This window comes from Carcharhinus amblyrhynchos, chromosome 8 (genome assembly GCF_965287045.1).
Source record: "Carcharhinus amblyrhynchos chromosome 8, sCarAmb.v2.hapA, whole genome shotgun sequence".
Taxonomy (NCBI): domain Eukaryota; kingdom Metazoa; phylum Chordata; class Chondrichthyes; order Carcharhiniformes; family Carcharhinidae; genus Carcharhinus; species Carcharhinus amblyrhynchos.
The window spans coordinates 109,881,199-109,905,972 of NC_137331.1; the positions used below are offsets into that span (position 1 = coordinate 109,881,199).

At 45.0% G+C, this 24,774-nt stretch overlaps 1 protein-coding gene across 1 annotated transcript in view; it reads right to left on the reverse strand.

Annotated features, from left to right (window-relative positions):
• Window positions 1-24,774, reverse strand: part of lama1 (laminin, alpha 1) — a 314,737-nt gene that overhangs the window by 83,437 nt on the left and 206,526 nt on the right. The window contains exons 30-35 of the mRNA XM_080194636.1: window positions 21,991-22,112; window positions 20,216-20,302; window positions 19,014-19,207; window positions 14,788-14,930; window positions 3,472-3,570; window positions 781-892 (exon numbers count right to left, since the gene is read on the reverse strand). Coding sequence (XP_080050762.1) covers window positions 781-892; window positions 3,472-3,570; window positions 14,788-14,930; window positions 19,014-19,207; window positions 20,216-20,302; window positions 21,991-22,112 — 757 coding nt within the window. The remainder of the gene's footprint in view (window positions 1-780; window positions 893-3,471; window positions 3,571-14,787; window positions 14,931-19,013; window positions 19,208-20,215; window positions 20,303-21,990; window positions 22,113-24,774) is intronic.

Genomic DNA, 24,774 nt, shown 5'->3' on the forward strand with positions numbered 1-24,774 from the left:
TGTCAAATAGAAATTGTTTCCACCCTCGATCTCGGGCAGGAAAGGGACACCTCAATCCGAAGGCCCCTTTAAATTCGGGGCACCCTGCCCTCAGGATTCTGGGAGATCTGGCTCTTTCCCCCCCACCCCCCTCAGGCTACCCACTCCCAGGACCTCTGGTACTTGGCTGGAGTGTGATCCAGGATTTATTTAAATATGCTGATCTGGTTCCTGCCCAGTAAGGGTGGGAAGTAGATTACGTCAGGCAGTGGAGGGTGGGAAGGTGGTAATGGGGTTTGGTGATGACACAGAACATGTTAAACCACTCAGCCGCGATTCCCCAGCCCGGCTCCTCCCAAACACGTTCTGCCCTTAGGGGGCGACATGGCCAGAAAATCGCAGCCTATATTCCAACGCCTGCACTACACAAGTGAGAGACTGAATTTATTTTATCTAATGCTATTTTTATTTCAATGTCAATTCAGTTCAGTGTGTTGTTTATAGATCGGCAGAGTAAATGACATTAAGGCTCTGACATTAGATAATTAACCCACTTTACAAACTTTATGATTCTGGTTCTAAATGGCTATTTAATGAAATGCTAAATTACAATTACCTGTGCGATGGTTATTGCCAACTTAAATAAAAATAATTTCAGCAACGCTCTGAATGTCCATCAGGGGGCACTTTTCACCTTGCTTTGCTGCTGCTGTGTACTAAACCAGTCATTGTATTTCCAACACAAACAGATCACTGAAACAGTCTTGGTTCTGGCCAGCTATAAATCACTGGTGTACGTACCTTTTATCGTTCTGGAGGTTTTGTTCACAAATGCTTCAAGCTCCAGACTCTGGGATAAGGTTCTCCCAGCCACTCCGTTGAGGTCCTGCCCATCCGCAAAATCCTTAGCCACCTGAGATGGAAAATGCACCTCATCTTACATTGCAGCTCTGTCCCTTTGACTTCTCCTCACAACAGCACAATCTCTGAAATCCCCAGCAGTAACACCTCAAGGTGGGGTGGGGGTGCAGTGTTTTATTTTAAAGTTTATTTATTAGTGTCACAAGTAAGGCTTACATTAACACTGCAGTGGAGTTACTGCCCTGATCGCCACACTCTGGCACCTGTTCGGGTACACTGAGGGAGAATTTAGCACGGCCTAACCAGCACTAGTTTCGGGCTGTGGAAGGAAACTGGAGTATCCGGAGGAAACCCCACGCAGACATGGGGAGAATGTGCAAACCTCACACAGACAGTGACCGAAGCCAGGAATCGAACCTGAGTCCCTGGCACTGTAAGGCAGCATTGCTAACCACTGTGCAACCCTTGGGTGACGGGCTGGGATAATGTTGCGCTATCAGCACACTTCTTAGCCGCGATCAATAATATTGACATCCCCATTCTCTTTTTGTCTATTTGTCAATTCCATCCTCCCTCCTCACCCTAACAGTATCGTGATCACACTGTTTTCCATTCTCTTCAGCTCTGATGAAGAGTCATCCAGATTCGAAACGTTGGCTCTACTCTCTCTCTCTCTCTCCCCAGATGCTGTAAGCAGACCTGCTGAGATTTTGCAGCGTACTCTGTTTTTGCTGTGTGCGAGAGCGAGAAGGCAACCTGCTTTCCCTATCATCGCCTTCCCTATCATCGCGCACATCTTTGGAAAGCTGTTCCCGAAAGATTCCAGCAGTTACCTCTACCTCAGTGTGCAAAATATCTTTCCTGCCAAAAGGTAATTGTACTAACTGGTGCTGTGGCTCCCAAAGGAGGATTGATAAATGCAATCACATCAGTCTACCAGACAATAAAGCCCAAAGCCATAGATCTTGCTGCCAACCTGCAACAAGTACAATGAGGCGTTGACAACTCGTTAAATATTTAGTTCCTACTCATTAACAATGAGAACTTGGGAAACTTGCCACTATTTCTTCAGTTATAAAAGCAGATTAGCTGCCACAAGTCATATCAATCGCCACAATCTCCTAACTTGACTCGATTGCCTTAATCGAGGAGGGATTTCTTACAGTTTTTGCCTCAGGGTTTTAATCCTTTACTTTTTGGCTTATCCCAGGAGAGCACTTGGAGATTTGAAGTTTACTTATTAGGCTCATGTCAACACTGCAACTAAGTTACTGTGAAAATCCCCTTGTTGCCACACTCCAGCATCTGTTCAGGTATACTGAAGGAAAATTTAGCACCTGACCAGACTGTAGGAGAAAGCCAGAGCATCCGGAGGAAGCCCATGCAGACACGGGGAGAACGTGCAGACTCCGCACAGTGACCCAAGCCGGGAATTGAACCCAGATCTCTGGCGCTGTGAGGTAGCAGTGTTAACCACTGTGCCACTGTCCCACCTTTAGGTCAGGGGCTGGAGTGATGTTGTGCTACGTGTTGGGATGAGAGGGGCCTGATGGACGGATTGGTCTCTCTCTGTCAGGTTACACATATCCACTACAATCACTCCTCCTCAGTCAGTGATCATGGCCTTCTTCACTGTCACCTTCCTTGGGGAGCTGAATCGGGTTGCACCTGGGCCTTCCACAGGAATTCAGTGCAATTTGCAAATCGTAATTAACTGGGGGGGTGATTGCCCAGATAAGGGGGTGCAGTTCATGGAGAAATTTAAAAAAAAGAACGATTTGAATATTGTTCAACTGGGTGACTGTGTGGTCAGGGACTAACGATTTACTCGGATTCTAACAGGGCTTGATGGATTGAGTTATAAGGAGAGGTTGAATAGACTGGGACTTCTTTCCCTGGATCGTAGGAAGCTTAGGGGTGATCTTATTGCAGTCTATAAAATAATGAGGGGCATAGATCAGCTAGATAGTCAACATTTTTCTCAAAGGCAGGGAGTCTAAAACTAGAGAGCAAATGTCTAAGGCGAGAGGGGCAATTCTTTCACACAGAGAATGGTGAGTGTCTAGATCAAGCTGCCAGAGGTAGTAGTAGAGGTGGTACTTTTTTTTAAAAAAGCATTTAGACCGCTACATGGGTAACTTAATGTATCTAAATCCCTTTGTGGACTATTTGTGCCCTCTTGACTACTTATTTTGCCACCTAACTTTGTAGCATCAGTCAATTTAGCGACTTTACTTTCAGTTCCTGCATCCAAGGCACTGATATAGCTTAGAAATAGGTCGGCCCCAGCACTGATTCCACCCCACGGCCTGCCAACCCAAAATGACCCATTCTTCTCTACTCTGCTTTCTATTGGTTAACCAATTCTCTATCCTTGCTCATATTTTATCCCTCCTTATTTTGTGACATTTTCTTTGAAGTGGGTATCTTATCTTATGGGAAATCCAAGATCAGCACCTCTACAGGTTCTCCTTTACCCATCTTGCATGTTACATCCTCGAAAGAAGTTAAGAAGTTCTGAAATGCCTGACCCTTTCCCAACTTTGGATGGAGGATGAACATTACTTGCTTTGCCAAGCGTTGCCATTTAGTCTGAGCATGCGACCAGGATTTATTTTGGTTTGAATTTACCTTCTTCTGTAAGCGGCTGATCCCCGAGGTCAAACTAGCCACCTGCTCTTCTACCTTCGCGACGAGGGCACTTGTGTTCCATTCTGTTGACAGAGTAATCTGTGGGAAAACCAATGAATAGAATCACTTTGGGAGACATCCCAGGATAGATCCACTAAATGGAATTTTGGTTTATTTCAATAATCCTGTCTCACGAGTGGACATTATAAGTTTCTGTTTTCTCCACAAACCAAAATGTTGTCATGAGGCTAAGAAGGCAACAAGACTTCCTTAATATGTTTAAAATCAGTTATTAAGTATGCCATTCAATCTTGCTTCCTGGCAGTTGATGGAAATAATTGTTCAAGTTCCACAGTATCTCTGAGCTGGCTACCCCTAGTTACCATCACTGTACACATTAACAGCGTGTGTACAGCACTCTGCAATGCACCATGTAGTGCAATCAACAGGATTCACACAACAAAGGAAAATCTGGGGGAACTTTTATGTCCCCTGGAGGAAGAGGGGGTCAGGGTTCTCCTTCCATGTGGCAATCCAGTGACCCCTGCTGACAAACATACATGTAACCATCACACAGGGAACTTCCTCTCTGGTTGAATGGCTTGCCAGCATGGGCTCAATGGGCCGAGTGGTCTCCATTTATGTGGCAACCATTCTATCCTCTAATATTCACAGACAGTAGCTGCAATTCTCCAGCCGTTTAGGCTGGTGGGATTTTCTTATAGAGACATATAAGATAATGAAGAAGCTAGACAGGGTAGAAGCAGCAGATTATTTCCACTTAGAAAGGAAACAAGAACTAGAGGGCACAGCCTCAAAATAAGGGGAGTTGAGGAGGAACTTCTTCTCCCAGAGGGTAGTGAATCTTTGGAATTCTCTGCCCATTGAAGCAGTGGAGGCTACCTCGTTAAATGTGTTTAAGTCACTGATGGATAGATTTTTGACCAATAAGGGAATTAAGGGTTATGGGGAGCAGGTGGGCAAGTGGAACTGAGCCCACTATCAGATCAGCCATGATCTTATTGAATGGCAGGGCAGGCTCAAGGGGACAGATGGCCTACTCCTGCTCCTACTTCTTATGTTGTTATGTTCCCACCTGCAGCGCACCCCTGCCCGCAGGTTTCCCACCAGTGTGGGGGACAGGGACCTGGGGATTCCACCACCTCCTGCTGGCGGGAAACCTGCGGCTGGGAGGCTGGAGAATCTCACCCAATGATCGGATACTGGGTGGAAGATTGACTGGTTATAGATAATGTAGCTCAGTGGGCAAGTTGGAAAGAGAAAAACAAAATTACTCCATTTCAGACGTGAAACTCCAGCTGCATTACCACAAATTAAAATAATTATGTTTAAAAATGCAGCTTGTTATATTTCTACATCATTAATTTCACAATGCAGACCAGGAATCAAATAACACTGCTTCTGCTTTGGGCCGGATAATGTGCGGTACAAATTGCATTGATGAAGTTCAGGTATGAAAGAAAGGGAGATTTGCAGTTATAGATCACCTCTCGTGACCGCAACTGTCACATCACAGGCTGAAAAAGTAACACTCAAAGTTAAAGTATTAGTCACAAATAAGGCTTACATTAACACTGCAATGAAGTTACAGTTAAATTCCCCTCACCGCCACAGTCCGGCGTCTGTTTTGGTCAATGCACCTAACAACTACGTCTTTCAGACTGTGGGAGGAAACCAGAGGAAACGCAGATGCGGACACAGGGAGAACATGCAAACTCCACACAGACAGTCACCCAAGCTAGGAATCGAACCCGGGTCCCTGGCACTGTGAGGCAGCAGTGCTAACCACTCATGCAGCCCACAAGTTACAGATTTAACTTCAAGAACAACAACGTTTAATCTGCCATGCTGGCTAACTCCCTATGCTATCTAACCTTCAGCACCCCCAGGTCAGCTGACCCTACACGTAGTCTGAGTATACCTTACAGTATTTTGTCTGCGCACCTGCATAGTATTCAATACTCAAGTCTACACACACACACACACAATCAGCTTTCATCATGACATCCCTCCGTATTTGACTACCAACATGTCCACGATGTATTTGGTTAGTACGTAGAATCCCTACAGCACAGAAGGAGGCCATTCAGCCCATTGAGTCTGTATCAACCACAATCCCACCCAGGCCCTATTCCCTAACCCTCATTTATCCTGCTAATCTCCTTGATACTAGGGCCAATTTAGCATGACCAATCAACCTAACCAGGACATTTTTGGACTGTGGGAGGAAACCAGACCACCTGGAGGAATCCCACACATACAACTTAGATTTCATCTGTTACTAAAGGTACGGCAATAAAATTTGGCAAACAAACTTAACAAATCAGTATTTTTCTAGCTCACTCCCTCCACCACCGATGAACAGTGGCAGAAATGTGTACCGTCTGCAAGACGCACTGCTGGATCTCACCAAGGGTCCTTAGGCAGCACCTTCCAAACTCACGAACAATACCATCTAGACGAACAAGACAGCAGATACATGGGATCACCACCACCTGGAGGTTACCCTCCAAGCCACTAGCCATCCTGACTTGAAAATATATCACCGATCCTTCAATGTCATTGGGTCAAAATCCTGGAATTCTCTTCCTAACAGCACTGGGAAGTTATGCCTACATAGGTATGCCTACATCTCATGGACTGCAGCGATTCAAGAAAACAGCTCACCACCATCTTCTCAGAGTAACTAGGGATTGGTAAGAAATGCTGGCCCACTGAGTAATGAATTTCTTCATTATAAATGTCAGGTAAGTTCAGTGCATCACAATCCAATATAGTCTTATGTTCAGTATTTCAGTTTCTGGAACTGTTTTACTAAAATCACAGGATCCTGACAGTGCAGAAGGAGGCCATTTAGCCCATTGAGCCTGCAACAATCACAATCCCACCCAGGCCCTATTCCCATAACCCCATATATTTACCCTGCTAGTGCACCCGACACGAACAGTCAATCTACCATGGTCAATCCACCTAACCAGCACATCTTTGGACTGCAGGAGGAATGATGTGGGTATGCTGGCGTTGGACTGGCGTAAACACAGTAAAAAGTCTGACAACACCAGGTTTTAGTCCAACCTATTTATTTGAGTATTATGCTGTAAACCTCTATGACTCTATTTACCCCACTAATCCCTTTAACCTACACATCCCGGGATACCAAGGGGCAATTTAGCATGCCCAATGCACCTAATTTACACATCTTTGGGAGAAAACCCACACAAAATATGCAAACTCCACACAGATAGTGACCCTTGTGAGTATATTATCAAATAAATAGGTTGGACTAAAACCTGGTGTTGTCAGACTTTTTACTGCAGGAGGAAACCAGAGCACCCAGAGGAAACCCATGCAGACACAAGAAGAATGTGCAAACTCCGCACAGACAATGACACAAGCTGGGAATTGAACCTGGGTCCCTAGCACTGCAAGGCATCAGTGCTAACCACTGTGCCACAGTGCCACCCTGTTACATCCTTATGTGCTAATCACTGATATGTAATTTGACGTTCCTCAATCAGTTGCTTTTTCATATATTTGCAAACAGGAAATTAAAAACCACAAGATTAGCCATTAGCATACAGCCCTTGTGTTACAAATTCACAACATATAAAAGTTCACATCTAGGCACATGCTTTGTGACAATATTTGCTGTTTTTTAAATTTAAAATCCATTGTTTTAAATCACAGATCTTCGCTCAAAACTTGATTTCCAATTTTGTGTCCTGTTACTAAATCACACAAAAACATTCATGTCACTCTGGTGGTCTCCTCTCATCCTGTGGTCTGGCTGTTGTGTCAGGGACATTGGTTCTATTGTCATGATTGGAAAGTGGCACCATCGCCTTGGAACTGAAATTCTTCCCTGCGGATAGCGAGCTGTCTGCCTTCTATCAGCATTGCTGACTTGGTCTTCTGGATTGCTGGATGTCATCTTTGCCTCAGGCCTGACATCTGGTTCATCTGCTACTGTGTCTTTATCACCACAATGCTTTCTGTCAGTATTTCTGCCAGCGACTGCATAATCACACCATTTCCCTTCTTGGTGATGAACTGTGTACGCATGGCTTGGGGTAAAATGTTTCCTGCATCTTACACAGACTCTCCCACCTCAGCAATACCTTATCTCCTGGCTCCATATCAGACTGCCGTGCTGTGGTGGCACAGTGGTCAGCACTGCTGCCTCACAGCTCGAGGGACCTGGGTTCAATTCCTGGCTTGGGTCACTATCTGTGTGGAGTTTGCATATTTTGTGTGGGTTTTCTCCCAAAGATGTGTAAATTCGGTGCATTGGGCATGCTAAATTGCCCCTTGGTATCCCGGGATGTGTAGGTTAAAGGGATTAGTGGGGTAAATAGAGTCATAGAGGTTTACAGCATAAAACAGGCCCTTCAACCCAACTTGTTCATCCTGCTCTTATTTTTATTTTTAAAACCCCTAAGCTAATCCCAATTGCCCACATTTGGCCCATATCTTTCTATACCCACTGTACCCATGTAACTATCTAAATGCTTTTTAAAAGATAAAATTGTACCTGTCTCTACTACTACCTCTGGCAGCTTGTTCCAGACACTCACTACCCTCTGTGTGAAAAAATTGCCCCTCTGGACACTTTTGTATCTTTCCTCTCTCACCTTAAACCTATGCCCTCTAGTTTTAGACTCCACTATCTTTGGGAAAAGATATTGACTATCTAACTTGTCTATGCCTTCATTATTTTATTGACCTCTATAAGGTCACCCCTCAGCCTCCTAAATTCTAGAGAAAAAAGTCCCAGTCTATTCAGTCTCTCCTTATAACGCAATCCATCAAGTCCCGGTAGCATCCTAGTAAATCTTTTCTGCCCTCTTTCTAGTGTAATGATATCCTTTCTATAACAGGGTGACCAGAATTGTAAACAATATTCCAAGTGTGGCCTTACCAATGTCTTGTACAACTTCAACAAGATGCCCCAACTCCTGTATTCAATTTTTTGACTGATGAAACCAAGTGCCGAAAAACTTCTTCACCACTCTGTCCACCTGTGACTCCACTTTCAAGGTGCTATGAACATGTACCCCTAGATCTCTTTGTTCTGTAACTCTGCCCAACACCCTACCATTAACTAAGTCCTGCCCTGGTTCAATCTGCCAAAATACATTACCTCACATTTGTCTAAATTAAACTCCATTTGTTAGCACTCTGGCCCAATTGGTCAAGATCTTGCTGCAATTGGAGATAAAATTTTTCACTGTCCACCGTGCCACCAATCTTGATGTCACCTGCAAACTTACTAACCATGTCTCCTATATTCTCATCCAAATCACTAATATAAATGACAAATAACAGTGGGCCCAGCACCGATCCCTGAGAAACGCTGCTGGTCACAGGTCTCCAGTTTGAAAACCAACTCTCTACAACCACCCTCTGGCTTCTGTCAAGAAGCCAATTTTGCATCCATATATGAGGTTACGGGGATAGGGCCTGGGTGGGATTGTTGTCGGTACAGACTCGATGGGCCAAATAGCCTCTTTCCGCACTGTAGCGATTCTATGTTTCTAACTCCCCGTCAACATAAAACTTTGCAGCAGCCTTCTTCTCAGTATCATATATTGAACCTCCTAGTGTTATTATGCCTCATGTGCAGACGGGCAGTGTATCTTTAAGAATAAATGGCGCTTACTTCATCACAGCATCAGAGAGGCTGATGCAACAGTAAGAGAGCCTTGGGCTCCATCTTGTAAACTCAACATCAACCAGTCAAGTGTCAGTGTTCAAGTCGAGTTAGCCAATCGGACTAGCACGCATATAGAACGTAGAATAGCACAGCACATTAACAGGCCCTTCGGCCCACGATGTTATGCCAAACATGACGCAAATTAAACTAATCCCTTCTGCCTGCCCCCGCTCCATATCCCTCTATTCCTTGCATATTAACATGCTAAAAGACCCTTAAAAGTCCCTATCCTATCTGCCTGCACCATTACCCCTAGCAGCGCGTTCCAGACACCTATCATCCTCTGTGTAAAGAACATAGCCCTCACATCTCCTTTGAACTTTCCCCCTCTCAACTTCAGTACATGCCCCCTAGTATCAGACATTTCAACTCTGGGAAATAATTCTGACTGTCAACCCTATCAATGCCTCTTATCATTTTATAGACACCTATCAAGTCTCCCCTCAGCCTCCACCTCTCCAGAGAGAAACAGCCCTAGATTGTCCAGCCTCTCCTTATAGCTCATACCTGCTAATCCAGACAGCATCCTGATAAACTTCTTCTGCACTCTCTCCAAAGCCTCCACATCCTTCCTACAATACTCTTAAGTGCAGCCTCTAATGCTCTAAGCACAATCAGTCTGTCTGGTTATATATACTAAACAAGTACAAATAGCTCAGACACTATGGCCGGAGTTTTACCGTCCCACCCATCAGGGGAATTGGAGTGGGTGAGGGGCGGACCACGTAGAGGTCCATTGCCCTCGGGCGGGATTTTACGGTTTTGGGATGAGCGAGGCTGTGAAATCCCGCCCTACATGTTCCTGTGAAGTATATACTACTGTAAATAGTTAACTTTGTTTGGTAAACCTTCGATGCGATCTTCAACATCATCATAGAACCCCAACATTTTAGAAGCAGACCAGTCAGCCCATCGAGTCTGTACCAACTTTCCGACAGAGCATCCCACCCAAACCCTATCCATGTAACCCCCCCCTTACTAGCCCCGCTAATCCCCCTAACCTACACATCTTGGGACACTAAAGGACATTTTAGCATGGCCAATCCACCAAACCCATACACCTATGGACTGTGGGTGGAAACCAGGACACCCTAACGAAACTCACGCAGACATGGGGAGAACATACAAACTTCACACAGATTTGAACCCATTCTTGACTCTCAGGAGAGCATAAAAACAATATCACATCACTCCTGATTGGTACTGATATCCCTCAGCTCTGAAATCTTGGTATGTATTTTGCAGCTCAGCTGGTTCTTTCCCATCGCAGTGTGTGGAGTTACTCTATACAGCAATGCCCCCATTTCAACCTTTGCCATCAGCCTGAGGAATCCTCATCTGTTTCTGTAAGCATTGCTCTTGTCGTTCCTCTTCCCCATTGGCTTGTGGAAACTGGGGGCTCTCTCCGTAGTGGTGTGACTGGCATGGTGTAATCTACAAAGGTCTATCTACAAAGGTCTTATGTTCTTATGTTCTAAATGAATTGCAGCCCATTATATGAAGAGAGAGTGACTTATAGACTGTGCCTTGTCAATATTTCACTCACTGCAGACACCATTTTCTTTGTTGAAGCAGACTTCATCACAACACACTCCTAGTAAGTCCTATAGTCAATTATCACTACTGGATGTTGAATACATCACCTCTTGATGGAAGGGAAGGCCTAAGAAGTCAACTACACCCTCACATGGTCCAGCCAGTAACAATCTGCTGCGTACTGGCTCTGCTGTATTGAGTCTGCAGTGGAGTTGGCGCCCATGATATGTTTTGACAATCTGCTCCACATTTTACTCCGTCCCTAAATACCATGCATTGGTTTGTAAGTTTTGCTTAGTACCAATCACTCTTAAGTGACCCTCATGAGCTAGCTTCACCAGTCTAGGCTGGAACTTTTGTGGTACTATCAGTCTGCTGCCCCAAAGAACATACTTCCCATTTATGCAGAGTTCACTTTGAATTCACCAGGGATGCAATTCTCCCAGTTTCCCACTTGGACTTTCAATCTAATGTCAAAGAATAAAGAACAGTATAGAACAGGAACAGGCCCTTTGGCCCTCCAAGTGTGCGCTGATCACATTGTCCTATCTGGACCAACCATCTGTATCCCTGTATTCCCGAGCTAGCACTGCTGCCTCACAGCGCCAGGGACCTGGGTTCAATTCCCAGCTTGGGTCACAGTCTGTGCGGAGTTTGCACATTCTCCCCATGTCTGCATGGGTTTCCTCTGGGTGCTCTGGTTTCCTCCCACAGTTGAAAGACGTGCTGGTTAGGTGCATTGGCCATGCCGAATTCTTCCTCAGTGTGCCTGAACAGGCGCTGGAGTGTGGCGACTCGAGGATTTTCATAGTAACTTCATTGCAAGTGTGAAAGTAAGCTTAACTTATGACACTAATGAATAACTTTCATGGAGTTCTGTATCTGTGTTTGGCCAGTTAATGCGCAGATTAGATTTTCATCATGCGGCAAAAAAAAGATTGGCAATTGTAAATGTTACACCAAGTTGTGTTCCAATCATTTTGGTAGAAAGGTGAAAGTTCAATCACACAGAGGTACAAGATGAGTCTACATTAGCAAATCCCTTACTAAGAACTCCAAGCTGTTTGTATTCAACATCCTTGAACACAGAGAGCTCCAGCTGTTCCACATTAACTGATTGCAGCTTTTTGCCAAGTGAAGATTGCTGCTCCTGTTGTCAGTCCCAGTGAACATCTGTCTTCATTTAACACTGAAACCCTTACGGACTTGACAACATCTGGTCTGTTCCACCGGTAGGATTTACCGCCCCTTCTGCGATATCGTGGTGAGTGGAAGTTTTCCAGAGTGAATAAATGCCTAGTATTTTTTCCTCATCCTTAATCCTTGACAATACATGATTTAAATTAACCACAGCTGGCAAACTAATCATTGAAATATTACGATGTGGAGAAGCTGGCGTTGGAACGGGGGTGCGGGGGGGCGCATAGTAAGAAATTTCACAATACAGGTTAAAGTCTTTAAGCTGGTATTGTAAGACTTCTAACTGAAATATTAACAAGTTAGCAACAAAGATGATAGAAGGAACACTTTCAAATCTCATTATGCAGTGTTTTGTCAAGATTCATAGAACCTTACAGTGCAGAACGAGGTCCTTCAGCCCATCGAGTCTACACTGACCACAACTCCATGCAGGCCATACCCCCATAGCCCCACATATTTTACCTATTAATCTCTCTAACCTACGCATCTCAGGACATTAAGGGCAACTTTTTTAGCATGCCCAATCAACCTAACCCGCACATCTTTGGACTGTGGGAGGAAACTGGAGCACACGGAGGAAACCCATGCGGACACGAGGAGAACATGCAAACTCCACACAGACAGTGGCCCAAGCCGGGAATTGAACCCAGGTCCCTGGAGCTGTGAAGCAGCAGTGCTAACCACTGCGCTACCGTGCTGCCCCATTCCTATTTTATTTCATGTATTCTATGTACAACTTCCTATGTATTTTATTCAAAATCCAGTCACAAAAGCTTGATTTGTGAGTAAAGATTGTGGCTATTGCTGGATCTACTGTGAAATCCTCCCAGTCTAACTTACCTGCCTTATAATAGCCACCTAATTACCCACACAAACCGTGAAACATAACCAACCTGCTGTTACTACACATGAACTAGCTCCAGAAACCAAAAGTTTATTTATTTATAAACCCTAAGTAAGCTTCCATTAACACTGCAATGAAGTTATTGTGAAAATTGCCTAGTCGCCACATTCCAGCATCTGTTCAGGTACACAGGAATAATTCAGCACGGACAATGCACCTAACCAGCATATCTTTCAGACTGCAGGAGGAAACTGGAGCAAACCTGCACAGAAGTGGAAAGAACGTGCAAACTCCACACAGACAGTGTGGCCCAAGCTGGGAATCAAACCCGGGTCCCTGGTGCTGTGAGGCAGCAGTGCTAACCACTGTGCCACCGTGCTGCCCTGTAAAGATCTGTAAGTTTTAAATTCTTGTCACAGTTCCCTCGTTAGCATGATGTCAAATCAAGGATTGTGTGTCAGTGATAGATTACAATCTAACATTGTATTTCCATGGAAAGAATTTGGGGTCTATGATTACTGAACCAAACGTCTAAACTGTCATTCCTTTTGATTTCATGGACCCTACTTGTCCTTGTACATCATCAATGAAGCTTCTCTCTAGCCCCAGCAACCCGAAATATAGTCAGGGTTTCCTGGATGGGAATGGGACTAGTCTCCACATCTGTGTAAAAACTTGATCATAACCATCTGAAATTGGACATTCTACCACAGTCCTTTTGTACACTCCCAGCCAAACATTATGTTCCGACATATAGAACATACACTGATACAATATCAATCCATGACTCATTCAGAACATGTTTCAATTTATATCGTCGCAATTCATTTTAACCCAATTTCATTTCACTTTATTGTCCTTATGGAAATTCATTTTGGGTAAATTGCTCCTTATTCAAAAAATACCTCAAAATGAAAACTAAAAGAAAGATAAGTAACCAATCACAACTTTAATTAAAATGTTGATTAAAAAACTATTCCGATGCATTCAGATAATCTATCAGTGAGTCAAAGAAACTAAAGCAGGCCATTTGGCCCTTCGAGCCTGTTCCTCCATTCTTTTTGATTATGACTGATCATCAAATTCAATATCTTGACACCCACCTTCCTCCATATCCTTGATCCCTTTAGCCCCAAGAACTGTATTTAATTTCTTCTTGAAATCACACAATATTTTGGCCTCAATGACTTTCTAAGTTAGTGAATTTTTATCCAATATAGTTAGTAACTATTTCAGTGTCCCCATGATGAACCTTCACAGGGACAATGTGATGAATGCGAGTATTGTGACAACATCAACACCGCTTGTGACCAAAAACATGACTGCACTTGTACAGATTTTTTGCAATATCACACCCAGATTTTCTATATATGATACACATTCCAGTAGTTGCAACAGCAGAAATCTTACCCGGCCGTTGTGTTACTATCCAGCTCCATTCATTTGAATGGTATAATCAGGCCATGGAGCTGAATAAAGAGGGTTGTTCCTCCTGTCCCGGAAACAATGTCAGTGTGGAGCTGACACACTCCATGCCAACCCGTCCTGCAGCCATTAAACACTGCAGGGCTGATGAACAAGAGCTGAGAAGGTCTTCACCCCTGACTTCACTTCCATCTTTTCCCTGTCCTGAGGAAAGGTCACAGACTTGAAACGTTGGGTGGAATTTTAACACCTCCAGGGTGGGCAAGGCCAGCAGAAGGGCATTCCCTGTTGGTCTGGGGCAGGATCTGACAAACCTTTGGTGGGCGAGGTGGTAAAATTTCAGTCCACTGCTCTCTCCACCCACAACGCCATAACCTGCTGAGTGTTTCCAACATTTTCTCTTTACATCCTACTTACTTGAAGCTGCTTTTTAAAAACTGGTCTCTTTGGAAGCACTGAAACATGAAACTAACTGGGCAGGAACTTGGGCTTCATCGCTCCTGTAAAATATTCTGATCTGTGTTAAAGGTGTTTACAGTCGGCCTGACTGGAATGAAGCAATGCTGAAATATCTCACCTGGTACTGTTCTGTCCTGTTTTCTATGTCAGTGAAGAGATGATAGGGAGCCAGTTTGAACCCTGTCAGGTTTAAGGTCATCAAGGTGGTTTCCAGGCTGCTGAGGTCAGAGAGCTGGAGCCCTGTGCAATCATCGTCACAAGCTGGGGGGAAATATCGAGAATCAAAATTAAAGATACGATATAAAATTCAAAAATCTACAACAGCTATCCCATACCTCTGCGATAATTTTGTTGCCCGAGCATTCGGATGTGGGAGAGAGAGAGAGTTTGTCCAGCTTCTGTGATTGTGCTGGCTGAGGTAAAAGTTATTTTTCCTTCCAAATGTAAAACAGCATCCTAAGTTATTGTAAAAGCACTAAATGATATTCGATACAAGAACAAAGAACAAAGAACAAAATCAGCCCGGGAAACAGGCCCTTCGGCCCAACGAGCCTGCCACAAGGAGGGTGATTCTGTGATTTGGCACATCCATGACCTCCTAAGATAAAGTTTAATTTATTTGCGTCACAAGTAGGCTTAAGATGAAGTGAAAATCCCTGAGTCGCCACACTCTGGCACCAGTTCGAGTACACTGAGGGAGAATTGAGCATGGCCAATGCACCCTAACCAGCACATCCTTTAGACTGTGGGAGGAAACCTGAGCACCCGGAGGAATCCCACGTAGACATGGGGAGAATGTGCAGACTCCACCTAGACAGTGACCCAAGCCGGGAATCAAACCCGGATTCCTGGCACTGTGAGGGAGCAGTGTTAACCACTGTGCCATTGTGCCACCCCAGATTTATTCCCAGCAAGCACTGTTCCTCGATGGGAGAACTGGGTCACTGAAGCAACTCGATAACGTGTTAACATGATATTCCCTTCTCTGTCCGTTAATGGACGGGTTCTCGAGAATTATTTTGAAACAGGACATTAATGATCTTAGGTCTTTCAAATGCTACTCACTCATCTTTTATCTATAAAGTCTATAAAGTCCCATCCACTTTGAGAGTATTTTCACTGGCCTTGATGTCCAGGTAAGGTTTCGGCAATGTGTTCAGAATAATGATACTTCTGCCACTTTCAGATCCTGGAATTATCCTGCGCTTCCTGAGGAGCTACCCCTGTAACAACTCCACCTCACCACATCTTCAACAATGTCTCACATTAGACCTGGCCTTTAAAGGTTTTACATTTAAACTCCAGGCAAGATTTGGTTAATTAAATGAACAAACAAATAAGTAATGTGATATATATTTGCAGTGGATATCCTTTTATTAGACAAACATTAAAAATCCGTAATCTAAACGCAAAACATTTCTTTGGAAACAACTGTTTTTAGTGTTTTCTTTTCATCTCTTTTTGACCACTTCCAGAGCTGGGCAAGCCTTTCCTAATAGACTCAATAGCCCCAAGTTTAACAGAACCTGCTTGGTGACAACATGGTGGGTTTGGGGTGAGAGCCTGTTCTGCCTGAGGTAGTTGCCCTCCAATAGGGTTCAAGGTTGAGTAAGATTGGATGGATTGCAAAATGGGTTCAAGACTGGAATCTTCCTTCCTGCTGATTGGGAATGGTCAAAACTGGGACCAAAAGGTTCAAATCACCACAGTTCCTTAAAAATTCCAGAATGATTGTGAACCAATTTCCAAACTAGCTGGTTCTCGTGAACAGAACTGTATGGGTCGAAAATGGTCATCTTCCCAACGTTTGCAGACAAGTGATTGAACCTGCAACTGCATTAAGATTCTGACCGCAGATAGCCATTTGAAAAGAACTAATCAGGGGATAATTTTATGCTGGTTCATCAGCTCTTTATGAACATCTCGCAATTTTCATTCTCTCTTTGAAGGTAAGGTCTAAATCAGAGTCCAGATGTGCCGGTGGCCGTGCTAAATTGCCTGTTATTGTCGGGGTATTGACAGGGTAAGTACATGGAGCTGTGGGGGTAGGGCCTGGGTGGGATTGTTGTCAATGCAGACTCGGTGGGCTGAATGGCCTCCTAGTGTGCTGTAGGGATTCGATGTTGTTGATACAGACTTTGTGGGCTGAATGGCCTCCTTGTATGCTGTAGGGATTCAATGTTGTTTATATAGACTTTGTGGGCTGAATGGCCTCTTTGTGTGCTGTAGGGATTCTATGATTCAATATTGGCTGGACCCCCCATGTGATGACTGACTGAATTAAAAGAACTGTTTCATTTTTCCATGCAATTTGGAAAAGGAAAGTAAAACTGATTCCTGCATTTAAATCACCTTGTGCACAATAATCAGCAACCTGCTATTTCTCAGGGGAAGAAAAAGATTTTGCCTGTGGAGAGAGGGCACTGATGCAGATCCTCCATATCCATACAGGTGGCACGGTGGCACAGTGGTTAGCACTGCTGCCTGACAGAGCCAAGGATCCAGGTTCGATTCTCGGCTTGAGCCATTGTCAATGTGGAGTGTGCATGTTCCCCCCGTGTCTGCGTGGGTTTCCTCTGGGTGCTCTGGTTTCCTCCCACTGCCTGACAGGTGTGCTGGTTAAGTGCATTGATCCGAACTGGCTCCAGAGTGTGGTGACTAAGGGAATTTCACAGCCACTTCATCGCGGTGTTAATGTAAGCCTACTTGTGACTAACAAATAAACTTTACTTTGTCTCCTTAATAACCAACAGAGAAATAAAAGTAATGTGACCGGCTGCAGTCTCTGTACAGCCATGTGCCCATCCCTCATACCCAAGTACCGATGCGCACACAGCAGTCTGCAGAAAAGCATCTGCAATTTCTAAAATTGTACCTTTGATCTGCCTACTAATATCAGTAATCTCGCCTCAGATCGTTCTCTTCTAAATTACCCAATCTCCCCTCTTTCTCAGTATGTACACCATGATAATGACTGGAGGGGGAGGGGGCAGTGGTATTATTGCTGGACCGGTTATCCAGAGACCCAGGGTAATGCTCCGCGGACCTGGGTTCAAATCCCACCCACAGTAGTTGGTGAAATTTGAATTCAATATAAATCTGAAATTAAGAATCCACTGATGACCACAAAACCATTGTTGATTATCGTAAAAACCCATCTGGTTCACTAACGTCCTTTAGGGGAGGAAATCTGCCATCCTTACCCGGTCTGGCCAGCATGTGACTCCAAAGCCGCAGCAGTGCAGTTGACTCTCAAATGCCCACAGGGATGGTAATCGATGTCAGGGATGCCCACCTCCCATAATAAATAGAAAAAGGTGATTGTGCAACATGATTTTCAACGCGAATGCACAACCTCCTCCCCAAGAGCGCGTGCGTATTGCAGCCCTGCTGTGATCATTTGAAACCTCTGCAACTGCATAAAACTTCTGATGGTTTAAACAAAATTGCTCAGCGGAAGAGTTTTGGATAAATGCATTAACATTGAAGGATGGAATTTCAACTCGAATCAGCATCGAATACTCAAAAGGCTGGCAGCAATGAGTTTTACACAGCACAGTTATTGAAATGGGCCTGTCACTGAGTAAAGTAAGCACATTTCCATACTCCATCTTATCTCATACGGCACTCAGCCATAGTCAGATTACTCAATGACTTCCAATCTTTCATTTGGGCTCTTATTCTCGATGCTATCACACAGAACAAGGTTATTTGGTTCATCTTTCCTATGCTGGTGTTTTGAAGGAGCTCTCCAATTAGTCAGTTAATCACATTCCTATTCATTCCACTCCCTGACTCTTCATCACTCTGCAAACTTTTGCTTTGGTTGCTAAATCTAGACTGGGACAGGATGGGAAGCATCAGGACACAGATCGGACGACAGGAGTCATTCCCCTTTGCAAAGAGTCACTGCCCTTTGGAATAGATTAACAAATACTTCCCCCAAGAGGCCATAGGGCAACATGGTGACACAGTGGTTAACACTGCTGCTTCACAGCGCCAGGGACCCGGGTCCGATTCCCAGCTTGGGTTGCTGTCTGTGTGCAGTCTGCATGTTCTCCCCGTGTCTGTGTGGGTTTCCTCCGGGTGCTCTGGTTTCCTCCCACGGTCCGAAAGATTCAGTGCATTGGCCTTACTAAATTCTCCCTCAGCGTACCCAAACAGGCCCCAGAGTGTGGCAACGAGGGGATTTTCACAGTAACTTCAATGCGGTGTTAATGTAAGCCGACTTATGACGCAACTAAATAAAGTTTTAAACTTTTAAGACTTCACTCATAGCATCCCCTTTAAAGATTTCCTGAAGTGAATTTACACCAGAAAAGAACGCGATATGGATATACGTACATATGCATTCGCTCTCCACCAGTACGTGTTTAGCTTCACACTGATCACAGAGATGACCTGTTACACCTGATTTACAAACACAGCGACCCATTAAAGAATCGCAGTTACTGTGTACAGAACCTCTTGGGTTACATTCACACCGCTGGCACCGACCGCCTGCAGCCCATGGGTTACCGTAGTAGCCAGCAGTGCACCTGGGAAAAAAATGAGAAAAAAAAAACAAACCAGCGTTTAATCTTTGATTATCAGATATCTTTCTGCTTCCAAAACTTTAAAACAGGAATGGCACGTGGGTGGCACAGTGGTTAGCACTGCCGCCTCACAACGCCAAGGACCTGGGTTCGATTCCCGGCTTGTGTCACTTCTGTGCAGAGTCTGCATGTTCTCCCCGTCTCTGCACGGGCTTCCTCCGGGTGCTCCGGTTGCCTCCACAGTCTGAAAGATTTGCTGGTTAGGTGCATTGGTCATGCTAAATTCTCCCTCAGTGTAACCAAACAGGTGCCAGAGCGTAGCAATTCAGGCATTTTCACAGCAACTTCGCTGTGGTGTTAATGTAAGCCTACTTCATACATAATCCCCACAGTGCAGAAGGAGGCCATTTGGCCCATCGAGTCTGCACTGACCACAATCCCACCCAGGCCCAATCCCCATAAAGCCACATAATTACCCTGCTAATCTCCTGACACTAAGGGGCAATTTAGCATGGCCAATCAACCTCGCCCACACATCTTTGGAGTGTAGGAAGAAACCGGAGCACCCAGAGGAAACCCATGAAGACATGGGGAGAACATGCAAACTCCACACAGACAGTCACCCAAGGCAGGAATTGAACCTGGGTCCCTGGTGCTGTGAGGCAGCAGTGTTAACCACTGTGCCACCATGCCACCCTTGGCTTACTTGTGACAGCAACAACAAAGGACATTTAAATTTAAGAGGACGAATTTGTTTAACGAGATCACTCTCGCAGTCCCTCTGTAAAACATATATCCAGTTACCTTCTACACAAACAGCAGAAGAGGTAATTGTCCTGGGTCGACTGAGAGTTGGTCATTAAACTGTACTGCTAGATACTTAATAACGCAGGACATTTTACCTTGTGAAATAATATTCCGATCAATGTTGATTTACGCTGCCATCCAAAGTCTGTGACGGTTTCTAAAATTCGGAGCAATGATGGTATTCCTGATAATAACCAAACTCACCTTTCACAGTACTGTCCTTCATATCCAGGCAAGCAGGAGTTACAGCGGAAATCATTCACACCCTCTAACACACACGTGGGGCTAAAGCTGATGGGGGAATGGGGAAAAGAAATAAGATGTTGAGACAGAACAATGGATCAGGCAGGTATTTACAGGAGTTACAAGCCCTGGGTGAACTATTCAGAGTAAAACCGAGAATAAAGCAGCGTGGTTATAAATCAGGACAAGATGCAGCGCCTGCCAGGGATCTCAAACAAAAAAAAAGAAAAAGATGAAAAACATGTCATTATTAAGCCAAACGTCATTAATAAACAAGAAGCGAAGGCTCGCCTCCGAGAAGTAAAGAAGACTACCCTCTCCAAAGAATTCATAGATTACGTGCGACATATGATTCAGAACCACAAGGACAATTACAAGGCAATGGCAAGAGATGGCACAGTGGTTAGCACTGTTGCTTCACAGCTCCAGGGACCTGGGCTCGGGTCACTGTCTGTGTGGAGTTTGCACATTTTCCTTGTGTCTGAGCAGGTTTCCTCCGGGTGCTCCGGTTTCCTCCCACAGTCCAAAAATGTGCGGGTTAGGTTGATTAGCCATGCTATAATTGCCCCTTAGTGTACTGGGATGCTTAGGTTAGAGGGATTAGTGGGTAAAATATGTAGGGATATGGGGGTGGGGACTGGGTGGGATTGTGGTCGGTGCAGACTCGATGGGCCAAAGGGCCTCTTCACAGAACTGTAGGGTTCTATGATTCCATGATATATAAATTATTAGCACTCACACCAAGGCAGATCAAGCAAAAAACTGATTCTTCTGAATCAGAACGCGATGTTCTCGGAGAGGGAGACGGGCTGGAATTCTCCAATCTCATTCACCCAGCCACTGTGAGAAGGAAGCCAAAATTCCATCGACTGCAGCAGGACTGGAGAATCCCAGCCGCAGGCAGGGTCGGAGGTTTCTGGCCAACATTTTGAGTCAGATGTGACTCTTCTCCTTGTTACAAATAATTATGGAATCGTGGGTGTACCTCTCATCCGCAACCGCACTAAAACATCACACCGATCTGTATGTGTAGTGTATGTTTGCATTCGCTACCATCCAGGCAAAGGTAGTAGATATTGGAGAAAACCCACCACCCATAAGTTCCTGTCCAAGCCACCCTTATCACCCTGGCTTCGAACTATATCACCGTTCCTTCACCGTCACTGGGTCAAAATGCTGGAACTCCCTCCTTAACAGCACTGTGGGTGTATCTACACCACAGCAGTTCAAGAAAATACCTCACCACCACCTTCTGAAGGATAATTAAGGATGGGCAATAAGTGCTGGTCTGGCTGGGGCCACGCTCGCATCCCTTGAAATCATTTTTTTGAAGGCTTTTATTTTGGAACATAATTATCTTTCAGCAGGTGCTTGAGAAAATAGGGGTGAATTTACCTTTGGCCGCTAGTGTAAAATGGGCAGTCAATTTAACTCCCACTGCACACCCCACCTCATTCTTTGGCATTGCCCTGCCTCTCCAATTCTGTTCTTGTGTCAAATGATAATCTCTGATTTTAAAGCCCCACCTATCCATCCCTTCACTTGGAAATCCTGAGAGGCCTATCGAGACATTTTTCTGATCCCCCCTCCCCCACCACAGCCCTTTCTTTCCATTTCCTACCTGTCCAACCATCTCAAAATTGCGCACAGGAAGATAATGGAGGCACACTTCCCCGCCTTCGGGACAAGAGAAGAAAACCCTTTGAAAACGAGAGAGGCATGTGGCTATACGTTACCTGCCGGAATCGGACCTGGGACAGGCACAAAAAGAGCAGTCAGCGATAGATCCATTGACTCTGCCGTAATATCCTGAGGCGCACAGCTCACAGTGATCACCCGTTGTGTGGTCTTGGCAATTCTGGTTTTGGGAAACAGGAAATCATAAACAGGTCAGTCTCACTCAGAGGGGGAAGGGGTAATAGAGTCATCGAGTCATAGAATCATAGAAACCCTACAGTGCAGAAAGAGGCCACTTGGCCCATCGAGTCTGCACCGACCACAATCCCACCCCAGCCCTACTCCCATATCCCTATATATTTACCCTCTAATCCCTCTAACCTACGCATCTCAGGACACTGAGGGGCAATTTTAGCATGGTCAATCAACCTAACCCACACATCTTTGGACTATAGGAGGAAACCGAGGGAGTTACTCTATGTGGGAGTCATAGAGGTTTACAGCCTGGAAACAGGCCATTCGGCCCAACTTGTCTATGCCACCTTTTCTTTTAACGACTAAGCTAGTCCCAATTGCTCACATTTGGCCCATATCCCTCTACACCCATCTTACTCATGTAACTATCTAAATGCTTTTTAAAAGACAAAATTGTACCCGCCTCTACTACCACCTCTGGCAGCTTGTTCCAGACACTCGCCATTCTGTGTGTGAAAATAATTGCCCCACTGGACTCTTTTCTATCTCTCCCCTCTCACCTTAAACCTATGTCCTCTAGTTTTGGACTCCTCTATGTTTGGGAAAGATGTTGACTATCTAACTGATATATGGGTAAGAAATTATGCAGTTAACCCTATCAAGAATGGTGTCAGCTAACTAAATCTATACTTAGAAGCCTGTCATCACTCTGTGCCACAGTGAGCCTGACTGGAGAGTTCAAAGCAAGTAAGATGTGAACAACAGTTTAAAGTTTTTTAAAGTTTAAAATTTTAAAATTAGCACTACAATGAAGTTATTGTGAAAATCCCCAAGTTGCCACATTCTGGCGCCTGATCGGGTGCACTGAGGGAGACTTTAGCATGATCAATGCAACTGTCCAGCACACCTTCTGGACTGCAGGAGGAAACCGGAGCACCAGGAGGAAACCCACGCAGACATGGGGAGAATGTGCAAAATCCACACAGACAGTGACGCAAGCCGGGGATCGAACCCAGAGTCCCTGGCGCTGTGAGGCAGAAGTGCTAATCACTGTGCCACCGTGGGTTCCTTTTCTCACATTCAATAAATGAAATAGCGTGGGTTTACTGCCTACAAGAGGGGAGATGGTGGTGTAGTGGTAATATTACTGAATTCGTAATCCAGATGCTCAGGCTAATGGTTTGTGGACATGAGTTCAAATCCCATCACAGCAGCTGGTGGAATTTAAATTCAATTAATGGAACGTATCGCAGGAGTAAATGCTGCTCTCAATAAAGATGATGGTCACTGATTCATCTGGTTCTCTAATGCTCTTTAGGGAAGGAAACCTGCCATCCTCACCTAGTCTGACCCATATGTGACTCCACATTCACAGTTACATGGTTGACTCACAAATGGCTGAGAAATCAAGTTCAGTTGGGGATGGGTAACAAACGCTGGCCTATTTTTCTCTTTATCCATTTACAGGATGTGGGCATTGCTGGTTGCACCAGCATTTACTGCCCATCTCTAACTACCCTCCATTCCAGAGGGCATTTGAGAGTCAACCACACTGCTGTGGCTCTGGAGTCACATGTAGACCAGACCAGGTAAGGATGGTAAATTTCCTTCCCTAAGAAACAGTAGTGAACCAGGTGGGTGTTTCTGACAATCTGCAATGGTTTCATGGGCATTATTAGAGGGGCTCATCACGGGATTTGTAGTGGCCGAGGGGCGGACCATGGAAAGGTCCACTGACCTCGGGCGGGATTTTCCGGTTTCGAGCGAGTGCAGCTAAAAATTCCCACCGAGGCTTTTTAATTTCAGATTTTTATTGAGCTCAAATTTCACCATCTGCTGTGATGGGATTCGAACCCAGGTCCCTGGATCCTGTCGTAATAACCTTGATTACGAGTCCAGTGGCAGTACCACGATGCCATTGCCTTCCCTCCTTAGGATTATAGAATCATACAGTGCAGAAGGAAGCCATTCGGCCCACCGAGTCTGCACTGACCACAATCCCACCCAGGTTCCACCCCCACCACCCCGAGCATTTATCCTAGCTAATCTGCCTGACAATAAGGGGCAATTCAACACGGCCAATCCATCTAACCCTCAGACTGTGGGAGGAAACCGGAGCACCCGGAGAAAACCCACACAGGCATGGGGAAAATGTGCAAACTCCGGACAGACAGTGACCCGAGCCGGAATTGAACCCGGGTCCCTGGCGCTGTGAGGCAGCAGTGCTAACCACTGTGTCACCCATGATGCCCTTGTTCCATGAATAAATGTTGATCTTGACATCCCCAAAATATGGCAGATGACCGACAGGACTCGGCTAATAATCTCTGATCCTGTGAAGTTATTTGGAGGAGGATAGTTGTCTGTCCAGAACTGGCTAACTGGCTGCAGAAACAGCAAAGGTGAGCAGGACTGACGAATATTTAACACCAATACATTACTTTAAGAGTTAGGTCTAATCACATGGAGAAGATCAATTTCCCAATTAAAAGATTATTCACCAGCCTAACATTTCTCTGCGAAAGGACTTTAGTTATCCCCCCATGCCATCCAAGTTAATTCAATAAGAAGTTTCACAACACCAGGTTAAAGTCCAACAGGTTTATTTGGTAGGAAAAGCCACCAGCTTTTGGAGCGCTACCCCTTCG